At 38.5% G+C, this 15,095-nt stretch overlaps 1 protein-coding gene across 4 annotated transcripts in view; it reads right to left on the bottom strand.

Annotated features, from left to right (window-relative positions):
- Nucleotides 1-15,095, bottom strand: part of HSPA12A (heat shock protein family A (Hsp70) member 12A) — a 62,821-nt gene that overhangs the window by 41,928 nt on the left and 5,798 nt on the right. Inside the window, exons 2-5 of one of the 4 annotated variants that reach the window (XM_058187358.1) lie at nt 11,591-11,676; nt 10,759-10,886; nt 2,684-2,870; nt 789-893 (exon numbers count right to left, since the gene is read on the bottom strand). In XM_058187358.1, coding sequence (XP_058043341.1) covers nt 789-893; nt 2,684-2,870; nt 10,759-10,886; nt 11,591-11,676 — 506 coding nt within the window. The remainder of the gene's footprint in view (nt 1-788; nt 894-2,683; nt 2,871-10,758; nt 10,887-11,590; nt 11,677-15,095) is intronic. The other 3 variants (XM_058187360.1, XM_058187359.1, XM_058187361.1) reach the window with 3 other exon arrangements.

The following is a 15,095-nucleotide window of genomic DNA, read 5'->3' as shown; positions in this document are numbered from 1 at the left end:
CAACAAACAACCACAATGAACAGATTAGCAGGTTCTCTATAGGACTTTGAGGAAACACAGCATTACCCATGACAAGAATCTATGGGAATGGTAGTCCAATTAACTCTGCGATGACAAATCAACTCAGGGACTTATCTCTGTTTACCAAATGACAGAATATAGAGAAATCCCTTTCTGAATGCCCCACAATCAGATCCTTGAGTGGTTTTTATTCAACTTTGCTTTCTGTTCAAACATATATTTTTAAAAAATTTGTTGCCAAGAATTATGTCACATTAAGACCATTTTCTAAATACAGTAGAACTTCTGGTCACAACCATAATTTGTTCCATAAATTTGGTCGCAACCCAATTTGGTCATGACCTGAACCTAATTTTGGAAATTTAGCACTTACAAAAAAATGGTGGGGAAAGGGAAATCAGCCGCAAAAAAAAAAGGTGAATTTTTTGGTCGGAACCCGATTTGGTCGTAGTCAGAAGTGTGACCATAGGTTCTACTGTATGCTGAAGCAGCACCAAATGGTTGCCACTAAATACTGTGGAAGAAAATTACCAATGTATGCAACAGGACGGAATCTTCTGGAATTTCTTCTTAGTGAGGAAGGAAGGAGTTAAGTAGTTTAGATGTTTTAACGTCATCAGTATTTCTACATTTCCTACAGCTGCTCCACTTTGTTTATATCAAAAAAGCTGCTGCAGGCTGGAATCTGGCAAGGTTAGAATGGTTGGAAAGCATTTGTGACAGCTACAAATATAAAGAGCTGGAAATAGAAGTTGAGGGTTTTTTACCTTTAATGCTTGTTCCTTAAAGTACTGCAGGGCATATGCAAATATTTCAAGGGCCTTCACTTTCTTGCCATTTGCTGCTGACAAGTCAGTTTCCAGAGTGAGGTTCTGAAGAAGAAAATAATGTTCAGAAGTAATAAATATTAAACCATCCTTTTTGACTGGAAATACAACAATGAGCTTCAATCATTATACCTTCTGCTTAACACTCACAATTCTTATTGATTTTAGGTTGTGTCATTTTATTTTTATTATTTTGCCCTTCTTAATTGTGATTTGCAAGTTTAATGTGATGCTGCCTCGATGCGGATGCACCAGTAAATCACAGGTAGAGCTGAGATTAAGTAGAACTATTATATATGGTGGTCTGACTGGACACTGTTGTATTTCAGTTGTTTTGATTTTTTTTAAAAATCTCATTGATGTATCTGTTTCATTGAGGCAATTGCTTGGCGAATGTGAAGAGCAGCTTCATGATAACATTTAAAATTTAAAAGGAATATTTTAAAATAAAGTTTTTCCTACAGGTAGTTCTTGACTTATGATTGGCCGCATAGTAAACATTCAAATTTATGATGGACCTACTGGGGGGTTACCCAAATTCAAAGTTCTGATTATTACCCCCTCTGGTCACATGACCAAAATTCCAGTGCTCAGCAGCTAGGCTTCGTTTAAAGCCTATCCTACAGTCATGTGATCACATTTTATCAAAAAGGGACTTTTACTTTCAGTTTTTAGCAAAACCACATCCATAGTGATACTGATGTGCCTAATGCCATTTTATAGCTACCACAAAAATGGTTGGACAGGTTCCACTATGGTCATAAGTAGATGACTACATCTCTTGTGAGTTTGGTCTACCTCTTACGCAGATGAGAGGAAGTGAGAAGAGTTATTATTGCTAATTATGCCTTGATACTATATAACCAGGGGAAATAGCTACAGAAATTTATCCCATTTTTTTATCTGTCCCCATAAAGGTACCACAGGTAATAAATGCCTTATCTGTGTCACATATCAATGCTGGACGGTATGCAAAGGGAGGCTCTCCCTGAAAACAAGGTGGCAGCAGAGGGATTTATGAAAAAATGCTAACTCCAGGAGTAGCTATGGCTGGGGCATGAAGACCCAGAAAACTTCTAGGAAAAGTGTTGAAGCAGTGGGGAAATATGGAAGAAACACAAACATCAGTTTTCTGAGGCTTTCTGTGCAGCTGAGGGAGAATGTTGGCAATCATATCAGACCTGCCCAAGAAGGAGGCAGCATATTCCAGAGAGACAAAATTAGAGTCCTGAACAAGAGGATTCTAGTCAGGATTACATTTAGAGGAAAATGTTTAGAGCAGTGGTCACCAACTGGTGGTCCATGAGAAAATTTTGGTGGTCCACAGAAATATTATTTGCATTTTTTATATTGCACTAAATACTATTTATCATTTTAAAAAAATCATATTAGTGGTCCGCAGGATTTAAAATTATGAATTTGGTGGTCCCTGAGGTCCGAAAGGTTGGTGACCCCTGGTTTAGAGTATCCATAGCCTAGAATTTCCCAAGGTATATCTATTACGTTAGAAAGTTATAGCTTTAATTTGGCAAGCTCTATTTATTAGGTGTAATTAAGTACAGAACTGGACTCAACTGGACTTTTTGGGCAATTAGCGTCATTTTTGGGCTTAGTCCTAACATTTTCAGAACACTGTTCACAAGTATTTTCCTCTCTGTCTCTCTATGTGTGGAAACTCTGATTGTAAAGAAAATGGGTACAAAAAAATTAAGATCTAAAAATGCTGTAGAAAATATCATTTATTTATTTGGATAGTATGTTAAAACAAAATGTTCATTATATCAAATGAACACTGAACAGTCTTATGTAGAATATAAAATGGATTCACTACTTACACTGGTTGTGTGGAGCTTCATCTTAAATTTTTCAAAGTATAGCCAGTGTTTTGATTCATTAGGATCTAGGTCATGATAGAAATCTCTAGCCGCATAACCAAAACTGTGGAACTTTCGTTCTGGGGTCAAGAGAATAGTTGTTGGCGTCTTCTGGTTGGACACACCAGGATCTCCTCCTTCCCATCGCCTAGAACGTAGAGAAAATAATTTAAAATCCCTCCAAGTTTGACATCTATTCAACTTGCGTAATTTAATCCATGCAAACACAGTAGCTTGGTGGAATTATTAAAAAAAATAATCAGTATACAACAGAGATGGTGTTCAGCAGGTTCTGACCAGTTCTGGAGAACCAGTAGCGGAAATTTTGAGTAGTTCGGAGAAGCAGTAAATACCACCTCTGACTGGCCCTGCTCCCATCTATTCTCTGTTTCCCGAGTCCCAGCTGATTGGGAGGAATCCTTCCCCTGGAGTATGGAGATTTTACAATATCCTTCCCCGCTATGCCCACCAAGCCACACTCACCAAGCCACGCCTACAGAACTGGTAGTAAAAAAATTTGAATACCACCACTGGTATACAACCTTCCAAAAAAAAAAACAAACCCAATTACGGTGGAGATTCAGAAGTTCTGGAGGAAAATCCACCAAAATCCCCCAACAGTTAGGTATAAAGTTCCCCTGAGCACTAACAGACAATCCACAAGCAGGACCTTACTGTCACCAGGTCTTACTTGTGGATTCCCGTGATGGGCCTGTGTGAGAAGAAAGCAGATGGGTCAATTAAATCCATCAAATTGCCCAAAGCATTGTAAATCCTGTTTCCTCAGATGTTCTACAACAAAAACATCAAGTATTTTATATGATAGAGACCTACTTTAAAGAAGTGTCCCCTATGGCCCTTGACTATTAGAAAAAAGAATATTTAGTTTATTTTGATTTTGAGTAGTTCTTGGTTGCTTGCTACTAAGGTGAGCTGGAGTGCAGCAGCCAGGTTCTGCTCCAGCATGCAAAACATTTAAAAAGCATAGTACATGCACTGGCACTGCATTTGATACAAGAGACTGCATTCAAGAATCAAATAATAAAGAGCATAGATAGAATATATTTTGTGGGTGACAGTGTGTGTTTTTTCTCCTTGCTGCAAGCACATAGTTTATTATTAACAATGTCAATAACACAAGTGAGCTAAACCACTTACGCTTTTCTGGTGAGGTCATTTGTCAAAAGGGCACACTAACTGGTCACAACCTCTTACTCTTGAGTCAATACATTAGCACTGCACAATTGTCTCTTAGCAATAAAACATCCTTTGTTCTGAGCCCATGAAATTCCCTTCTCAATATATAATTAGGAGCTCATTATAGAGCAAGGAGAATCCCAATGGCTTGTTTGTGTGTGGGGGGGGATGCACACATTGTAAAAGTCTATTAAATTAACAAATGATAACTGTAGATAATAATATCCAAATATCTTGAATTAGACTTTAGTGGAAGCACATGTAATCTGGGACTTGTGGTTAAAAAAAGAGAGATTAAAATGCATCATTTTGTGCCATTCAGAGTCTGAATTGAGATTGCTGCTTGTGAAGTCCTGTGCACCAGCTGTACAATCAAAACAAAGAAAAAAATATTGTTTTGATTGGGAATCCTAATAACTGTAATTTTGACTCATTTTTGATCTTATTTTAACTGCAATAAACCTTTTGAATCCCTTCTCAGTGCTGCTGTGTTGGGCACACAGGGTGCATCCTGTGGCTAAAATTCACAGAGCTATCTTTAGTACACGAATGAGTTTTTCTATCAAACCCTTTCTCAACTTGGATGGTCCCAATGTTTAAGAATTGCCAATGCACTCTGAGACTCTGCTTCAGACTGTACACATCAGCTGGCAGAGAATTTTAGCTTTTATTCAATAATAGCAAAACCTGTATTTCTTTTCTTCCTTTAGGATATAAAGATGAGTAATACTGTGTGAAATGTTACTAAAATAAAAGTCTACAACTTGTGACAGATTCAGGTTGGGATTTCCCTAGTTCTTTCTACCTTCTTATAACTAGAAAAAAGGAACAGATTCTGACCTAGATTTTGGCTAATTCAGACCTCTAATTCAGGTCTCCAATCTTGGCAACTTTAAGCCTGGAGGACTTCAACTCCCAGAATTCAAAGCAAAGTTGGCTGGGGAATTCTGGGAGTTGAAGTTCTCCAGGCTTAAAGTTGCCAAGATTGGAGAACCCTGCTCTAATGCACAGTGATTGTTAAGAATACAAATCCTGCTCCATCGCAAGGAGTAATAGCACTAGATAAGACAAAAGGCCAATGCACTCCAACATTTAAATCCTGCATTGACTTAGGATAACTCTTGAAACGTACTCTCACAATCTTGCATACTATGCATATGTTGGTTGAACCAGAAGCTTTGTATAACCATAATACTTCCCACCAAGATATAGTTAGGACTATCCAGAGAGGATATAGCTCACAGAAAACCATATACTTTGCATGCAGACAGTCCCCAGTTCAGTTCAAAGCATTTCCAAATAAGTCTTAGGTCAGGGGTCGCCAGCCTTGGCAACTTTAAGCCTGGTGGACTTCAATTCCAAGGTTGGAGACCCCTGACTTAGGTGAAACTAGTCAACTAGTGCTACTTGTTAATCAAGAGTGTTTGTCTACACAAAGCAATAGCCAGCTTCTTATAAGCCTGTTTCCTATAGTCTTATGTTTGTTTTATTTTGTAAGAGTTGTATTTTAAGAAATCCCAATGGTGGAAAGAAAGTCATATTGCTTATTAATAAAGTATTGTCCATTTACTTCTGCAGACATGTTTTATTTTAATACTACCAAAGAATAGGCTAAGCGTACATAAACGATAGGAGAAATTATTCAGACTTGATGGAACAGTGGTCCCTATTCATCCAGCCTGTCACATTTTTCCCCTGGCCCATCCTAGTATCACTATCTCTGCAACTCTGCTCTAAGCCAATTCTCCCATACTAGATCTCTATCTGCATCAAGGAACCTTCAGCAACGCCTCCAGTCTTTTTATTATGCATTTTGGAGCACTATAAATAAAGTCTTCCCTGTCACTCTTCTCTGTTAAGCACTTTGATGTTAATAGGGAAAGGTTACGAAGCAGGAGTCAAAACTCGGCTTAATTGCATTTTTCTTAGGATGGTTTGATGAAATCAAGGACAATTATAAGTAGCAGGGTAGTATATGCTTGGAGTCACTTAATTGTGTTTTTAAGCTACTTTGTTTCAGTGAGAGACAACACTTTACTAAGGCTTTTTACACAGCCTTAGTAAGATCACACTTGGAATACTGCATCCAATTCTGGTTATCACAATATAAAAAAGATATTGAGACTCTGGAAAGAATGCAGAGAAGAGGAACAAGAATGATTAGGGGGCTGGGGGCTAAAACATACGAAGAATGATTACAGGAATTGGGTATGTCTAATCTAATGAAAAGAAGAGACTAGGGGAGATATGATAGCAGTGTTTCAATATTTGAGGGGCTCCCACAAAGACAGACAAACTATTTTCCAAAGCACCAAAAGGCAAGATGAGAAACAATAGATGGAAACTAACCAAGAAGAGAAGCAACCCTAGAACTAAGGAGAAATTTCCTAATGTAAATTGAGAACAATCAACCAATGGAACAACTTGCTTTCAGAAGTTGTGGGTGTTCCATCACGAGAGGCTTTCAAAAAGAGACTGGACAATCATTTATCTGAAATGGTATAGAGTCTCCTGCTTAAGCAGGGGTTGGACTAGATTACTTCCAAGGCCCCTTCCAACTCTATTATTCTATGAGAAAATTCAAAATGTGTACAAGTACACCACAAAAATAAAAAGTTAATGTGTTGGAAGAGATTATATCCTTTTTAGGACAAAATACAATGAATCAATAACGTAATAATCCAGTCACTCACCCCAGTTCTTGTATACATACTGTATTAAACCCTAACCCTACACTGATAGAAGTTATTTTAAAAATGAATGAAGTATCCTCAACTTAACCTGGAAAGGTTTATCATCCCAAAGACAGACCCATTTCTGTGTGTGTTTCAACTCCTTGACCCAGGGGTGAAATGCTACCGGTTCAAGGCGGTTCTCCCAAACCGGTAGTGAAAATGCTACCAGTTCGCTCGAACTGGTAGTAAGAAAATGCTTTAAAAAGTAAAAAAAAAAAAAAGTTCCGACAATCACAAGGGACAGCTGATCGTCTGAACTTTTTATTACTTTTTTTTAGCATTTTTTACTAATCATTCGGCAATAGGTAGTAAAAAAAATGGTTTAAAAAAGTAAAAAAAGTTCCGACAATCACAAGGGACAGCTGATCGTCTGAACTTTTTATTACTTTTTTTTAGCATTTTTTACTAATCATTCGGCAATAGGTAGTAAAAAAAATGGTTTAAAAAAGTAAAAAAAAAAGGTTCCAACAATCAGCTGTGCTGCGTGATTATTAGAACTTTTTTTTTACTTTTTAAAGCATTTCTTTACTACCTATTGGGGGAGGTCCGTTTTTGCTCCCAGGAGGCTTCCCTGAGGCCTACTAGGCCAAAAACGGGGGGGTGGGGGTGGAAAGAAAGAAAGAGAGAGAGGGAGAGAGAGAGAGAGAGAGAGAGAGGGAGGGAGGGAGGGAGGGAGGGAGGGAAGGGAAGGGAAGGAAGGAAGGAAGGAAGGAAGGAAGGAAGGAAGGAAGGAAGGAAGGAAGGAAGGAAGGAAGGGAAAAAGGAGAGGAAGGAAGGACCACAAACCTGGCATTAGATACAGCTTCAGAGGATACCTTGAAAGAGCACAGCAATCCAAGGCTGGGAGGGATCTAGAGATCATCTAGTCCAACCTCCTGCTCCAGCAGGACATTGTTAAAGTGAGTTTTTGCCTTTTGACTCCCCAGTCACATGACTACATAGCCATGCCCACCAAGCCATGCCCACTGAACTGGTAGGAAAAATTTTCAGATTTCACCATTGCCTTGACCTCAGTGTTTGTCGTCTCTGATACTGAGTCACAAACAACTAGAAGCCTCTGTGAAGGAGTTAAGAAAGACCAGTTTCTCTACATTAAAAGCAAGAGGGTTTTATACAATGGCCCCACTTCACAAGGAGGGATTCACAACCAGCTATCTGAGGCACAGTGGACTCCCTCGGCTCTAGGCTTTCCTTAATCACAACCGCCACCCCCCCACCCCTACCTTGGGCCCTCGGCTGATGAAATGCACGGAAACCCGGAGGGCACAGTTCAACCAGGGGAACACCCCCCTCTGTGCCCAACCAGGTCTCCGTAATGCCCGTAAAGTCGCGGACTCCCTGAGTCCCTAGGGAGATAGGGCGGTATAAAAGTACGAATAAATAAATAAATACCCTAAAGAAGCTACTTCATTTCCATGTTCGCTCAACAACTGAAGAAAAAGCATGACAAAGCATGAGCTGCAAGCAAGGGCATTTTAATTTTCCTTCCTTTGCTGCTGCCCTCCCCTCTTCACCTACAGTTTTAAAGCTGGAGGGAAGAATAAGATTTTTCTATGATTATCTGTATTGCAGGTAATAACAGAAATGGCAATCTGTTGTGGCACTTGCATTCACAACTGCTGTTGTGGCAGAATGGCTGGCAACTCCTTTGAGCGATATTTGTTTTTCTTTTGGAGTGGAGATTCAAGAAATGTTTTACATCTTATAGAATAGGATAGCAGAGGAGATGGGCTTACTGACCCTTCCAGCTCGTAAGATTTTGCTTGGACTAACAATTTTGCAATCACAACCTACCAGAAGCTTCACACTCAATTACACATCTCCAAATCCACTCCATTGATTTCTCTATGGCTGTGTTAATAGCCACAAGAAAGTAACTTTGTCTTTTTTACATTTTATTGAAAATGAATAGTAGAATAGGATCAGTTCAAAGCAGTAAGAAAACTATGGAAGGGTGAGGGGTAATGGAAAAAAACAAGATAGAACTAACTTTTTTATTTTATTTTAATGTAAACATCCTCAAATATAATGTAGCTAGAAATGACATTTCCTGTAATAAATATCTTCCAAAGAACACTGATTACGTAAATATTGACTTTACAATTCTATCTACATTACCAGTTATCGCAGTTTAATAAACATAAGCCACACTTAACTGCCATACTTTTTTATTCCTTTTATTTAATTATTTTAAAAAAGATCTCTAGATACAATTCTGAAAAAGAAGAACTCACAAGAACCGCTGTTGGGATTTCTTACGTTCATTTTTATGCATTTTTTGTACATATAGCTTGGATGGCTAAATACTACTTAATACCGTGTTTCCCTGAAAATAAGACCCTGTCTTATATTTTTTTTGAACCCTGAAATAAGCACTTGGCCTTATTGCCATGCACTCAAAAGCTCAATTGGGCTTATTATCAGGGGATGTCTTATTTTGGGGGAAACAGGGTAGTATTTCACACTGTTCCAGTTTTCACTTTTGAACTAATGTTCAGATTTGATTCAGTATTCACAATTCACAACTTTTGAATTTGTTTTTCATTGCAGATTAATGGAAAATTGCAAATTACAGGGAGAAAGCCATTCTAAGCCTTTTTTTTTTTTTAGAAAAGGAAATACATTGCATTACAATATTGGCCATTCCATTTCTAACTATAGACATTTGAAATCTGGTTTGCAGGAAAATTATCATTTCTAAAAACCTTTGAACCTTTGGAATACTTTTATTTTCTATTATTTTATGAAATTACTGGTGCTGTTGAGATAATTGCTTATTTCCATATGTCTGACGCCTCTGGTTGAAAATGCATCATCAGACATGTCTGGAGATAAGCAGAAGTAAGTTTCATGCTGGAGCAGCCCTGTCACCATAAAACAAGTCCTGCCTCATCAAAACCTTGTACATCAAGGACTTCTGGATCAAGTGACTCAGTCCCTGATCTAGAAATCAGACCACCCAACCCTTGGGGAGGACACAGGCTCAGGGTACAGTATCAGAAGACTGCATATAGGTCGGTCTTGACTTAAGGCTGGTCACTTAGCATCCATTCAAATTTATGACAGAAACCCCCCCCCCCAAAAGGACATGTAAATTTTTCTTGAAAGTTTTTGACAATGTCCAACCTCCCCGGGGTTGAGGACACTGTATTGCAGTGATTCTACTCCTATTTGTAAAGAGGGTATCTGGGGCTTAGGAGCTGTGATGTGGGTTACCACATACATTTTTGTTTCCAATAATGATTAACATGTAAGATTGTAGCTTGGGTTGTTCAGTAGTTTGGGGGGGGATAGGTGTAATCGATATACTAATGACACTCAGTTCTATTCTATAGAACAGAGGTCTTCAAACTTGGCAGCTTTAAGACTTGTGGACAGCATAGCTGGCTGGAGAATGCTGGGAGTTGAAGTCCACAAGTCTTAAAGCTGCCAAGTTTGAAGACCTCTGCTATAGAAGATCAGAATAGGCTGTGTGTCTTTTGATGCAAAGACAGGATGTGTAAGGGCAAATACACTGAGATGGAATCCTCACATATCGGAGATTCTGTGATAGGTTTCTTCCTAAATATAGGAATTGGGAAGTCTGCCTGCCTCCATTGGGTTACGCTCGCTCAGAAATAATAATTTAGTGTGGCTTTTAGATATTTCTACATTCATTTAGGCAAATAAAATCAAAAGGTATCCCTCTCTGTAGTTAAAATAAGCACTAATCAAACCAGCTATTTTACCACAGAATAATGTAACTCTTTATATTTCACTTTGTCCATTACGTGTTGTTTAAGTTAATAGCACTAATAGCACTTGGACTTATATATTGCTTCACAATCCTTTACAGCCCTCTCTAAGCGGTTTACAGAGTCAGCATGTTGCCCAAAACAATCTGGGTCCTCATTTTACCACCTGGAAAGGATGGAAGGCTGAGTCAACCTTGAGCCTGGTGAGATTTGAACTGCCAAATTGCAGGCAGCTGGCAGGCAGCAGAAGTAGCCTGCAGAACCGCACTCTAACCACTGCAGCGCTGTCTTTCTCTTGAGTCCCTCTTAATAAAAAAACACCTACTAATCATATAGCTCCCAGCACCAAGGCCAGGATACGGGTCCTCACCTCATTACATGAATACATTCGGGTTCCTTGGTGAAGCTGTAAGCGTAACCACTGGAAGTTGTGCCAAAGTCAACAGCCACCACAACAAGAAATGTCTGCTCCTCGGCATCGTTTGCATCCGAGTCCTTCTGTCCAAGGTACAGAAACGGGATGGTTCAAGAAGGAGTTGTAAACATTACTGGGTCTGTTTGATTGTCTTTTGAAACAGTTCAGGAGCTGAAGACTGAAACGATTTGCCAACAAAGCTGACCTTTTAAACAATAATGCTGTAATGTTTTTGAAATAATAATTATGTGCCATCAAATCATCTTTGATTCCTAGCAACCACATAAGATTTTCATGATGGATAATGATGATTTGGTCAAATTGACTAGGGATTTTAACATCTAATACATTTATAAAATATTAGGTTGGAGAAAGCAAATACAGGTAGCCCTCAATTTACTATCACAACTGAGCCCAAAACCTCTGTTGTAAAGTGAGACATTAAGTGAATTTTGCCATTGTGTGACCTTTCTTGCCACCATTGTTAAGTGAATCACTGCCATTCTTACGTTAGTAACTTGGTTGTTAGTGAATCTGGCTTCCCCATTGACATTGCTTGTCAGAAGGTTGCAGACGGTGATTACATGACCCCCCAGACGCTGCAGTGTCATAAATATGAGTCAGCCAAGCATCTGAATTTTCATCGCTTGACCATGAGGATGCCACAATGAGTCGTTAAGTGTGAACAATGGTCATAAGTCAAATTTTCACTGTCATCGCAACTTTGAACAGCCACTAAATGAACTGTTGTAAGTTGAGGACTACCTATATAGATGATAAATCTTACCGCAATGTGGGAAGGAGACAACGGTGTGATTCCTGGATCTCCTAAACTTCTTGCTGGAGATGCATAGGCAGATGTTGAAACTGCTTCTGAAAGAAAATGGGGGCGTTTGAATGAACTCGGTATCTTTCAAAGAGGAAGAATGGGCATCCAAAAGGGCATTCATTCACATTGCCGAGTTGGTTCAGAGCCAGAGAATAACCAAAGCAATGTACATAACAATCTTCTGCATAACTGATTTCAGGCATTAATGCCACGGTCATTTAAAATTTAAATGCCATTCTTCTAACCATGAATAAAACTGGACTATTCATTTTGACTAAGCCCCTAAGGGGGGTTGTTTCTCTTCCCCCCCCCCCATTCCATCTTCTTTTCTTTAGGAGTTTGGGTTAAATTCCAAGATGCTCGGGCTCTTTTGATTATTTAATTATCTTCAGGCAGAAATAAAGGATGTTAATATTGGCTAATGCAGCAACATAAAATATGAATAAAATGAATCAAATAGAATATAAAAGGATGCAGAACAAATGCATTGCCCTGCTGGCTCAAAGGGCAGGAAGCATATGCCAATGATTCAAACCATGTCAGGCAACTGTCAACAGGGGATGCAACTCTTCCTTGAGGCTTCCAATTGTGTATCTTGACTAAGATAGGAATTAGAAGAAATATCTTGTTCCATAATTGCTATTATGCCCATTTTTTCTTCAGCTTACAAAGGCAGCTTCTCCTTAAAGCATTTGCTTTTATTTAGTGAGAGTATGAGCTGAAAAATCAAAATATATTTCTTGTGTCACTATTATTTTCTAGGGATGTATAGATTGGCTCTGATCTTTGAATGATCCAACAGAAAATTAATTCAATTTTCCACTGTTTCACAGGTATCTGATAATATTCAGCAATTCAATTTTCTGATTTCATTGTGGAGATGTGATTTAATTCCAATATTTGATTGCATTCCCTTCAAACTAAGTCTCCAAATAAAGTTTTACACATTTGCATTGTTTTCACTTGAAAAGGAAGAAACTGCCTTGAGCTTGTTGGAATAGAATGTATTCTATGTTAGTTCATTCTAGCAAATATAGCAAGTTTCCTCTGAATTTCCATGGTTACCACAATGAATCACACATCCTATAATCACAACAAGCGGAGTGGGGTGCTATTTAATGAAATGCCATGTAAAGGAGTTGCATTCCAGAAAAAAAGCTTGTATAACAGTGATTATGCGCTTCTGTCTGGTTTGGTCTCTAGGTATCGGCCATCTGTATAGCAAAATATGAAACCAAGTTAAGTTGGTTCACTTAAAAGTTTTCTGAAATGCCACGAAGACAAAAACACATTTTTCCTTTGCATAACAGCTCTTGGCTTCTATTTATTTTGCAGCATTTTTCATCTAAAAAGCTTGACAGTGCTTCTCTTGTTGCTCTTTAATGACTTAGTAGTTCAGTGTGAGTAATGTATGCATGTTTCCCCAGATTCTTTCACTCAAATGAACAAAACTTTCCCAACTTTCACTGATTTCAGTGAAACCCTTTTGTAGTAAGAATTATTATAATGACAGTCCAAAACCAAAATGCTCTATAAAAAACAGTCCCTGTGGATTTTATTCTGCTAGTCGTTGCCAACTATAGGGGGCAGTGATCATCTGTTTCATGGCCATTGAGCCAGTACTGTCCAAATACATTTCCACAGTCTTGTGGCCAGCATGATGTCATGAAGCACTGTTATCAGTGGTGGATTGCTCCCAGTTCACCCCAGTTCAGGCCAACCGGTAGTGTCAGCGGCAGGAGGCTCTGCCCACCCATCCACCCAGATGTCATCAAAAACAGTCTGCGCATGCACAGAAGCACCACGTGCTCGCAAAATGAGCGTGTGCACGCGCTACCAATAGCGAACCATAGCACCGGGATTTGAAACCCACTACTGACTTACCTACTCACCGAAGTGGTACTTATTTATCTACTCTCATTTGCATGCTTTCAAACTGCTAGGTTGGCAGGAACTGAGGTGAGGACAGGAGTTAATCCTGTCGCATATCACTCAGGTCTCGAATCTGGGCTGCCGACTTTCCAGCCGACAAGCCTAGCATCTTAACCACTGAACCACCATACTGCCAAAAATGGTCTATACACAAAGAGAAACAAATCCCATTGGGCAAACTGGAATAATTCTGTTTCACGTAATTCCTGGATGAAGATTTTGAAAATATTCAACCACAGGTAAAAGTTTAAATCTCTTCATGATATACAAGATGATCCCACTGTAGACTGAGATACCATGTATACATGCATACACATGCATACACAAACACATAAAGAGCCTGTTTGATGTATGCATGTGTATGAATGAATTCTAGCCTTACCTTAGGCATAGATCTATCTGAGTGACCTTGGTCTAGTCACTTTCTTTCAGCCCTAGGAAGGAGGCAATGGCAAACCACTTCTAAAAAAACTTGCCAAAAATACCATAGTTTATCCAGCCAGTTTCTTAAAAATGGACACAACTGAACAGAAGAATTAATATTCTATGATGAATTGTATATAAATAATAATAATATAGCCAGGATATAAAATAAATAAATGCAAGCAAGTATTGTTTTCATGATACTGATAGTTCTTTAGATGTTGATTGACTGAAGGTTAGGCGGTTGTGTTGCACTGTTTCATCAGAAACAAAACATTTGTAGCTTGTTCTCGTACATGTCTTCTCAGAAGTAAGTTTTGTAGCACTTAGTAGTAGATACTCCATATATACGCCTTATATATTATTACTTGAATATAGGTTAAAAAAAATCTAGCTCCTATGCACATAGAGATAACAGGTTCCCTCTTGCAAAGTTCATACACTGTAGTAAATGATATGCTTGCTTGTATTTAGCTACAATGTATGAAACTGAATATGCCAATTAAGATTTATCCAACAAGCCATAGCTAAAGCCATGATTTAGCACAATATACGAATACCACTTCCAAGACAACTACTATAAGATTATGCCCAGTGAACTGAAAAAGATAACTTTTAAATGTTGTGACTAGAATATTTTGATTGAATGTTCTGCCCCCCATAACAATAACAGTAAAGACCAATTAATGACTGTTAGCTTCCAGTTCAATTATCTATCCTCTTTACAATCTTCTTGTTTCTTAAAGATAACAACTTAAATTGGCTGATAAAAACCCATAGGTTTTTCCCCATATGGACAATGATAATGCACTTTCATTTTGAGATTTGATAGGCTGTTGCAGCTTTAAAATGTTCTTAGCTTTTCCTCTTACCTTTCCTCCAAATATTACAGTAAGACATCTATTCTTGAAACTAGTGCATTGTGGACAATGATGAAAGATTTTTGTCTGCAACTGTTTCTTAATATAGGAAAATGCATCTGGTATTTGAAAAACTTAACACTATGAGCACCAGACACAATATTATTTTATCCAGGCTAACGATGCATGATCACAAACTCAGATTTAAGGATGTCCGCATAACAAGCTGCAGCTGAGTTGTCAGGGGG

This window comes from Ahaetulla prasina, chromosome 6, assembly GCF_028640845.1.
Source record: "Ahaetulla prasina isolate Xishuangbanna chromosome 6, ASM2864084v1, whole genome shotgun sequence".
NCBI lineage: Eukaryota > Metazoa > Chordata > Lepidosauria > Squamata > Colubridae > Ahaetulla > Ahaetulla prasina.
This window is presented reverse-complemented; position numbering and strand designations above follow the sequence as displayed.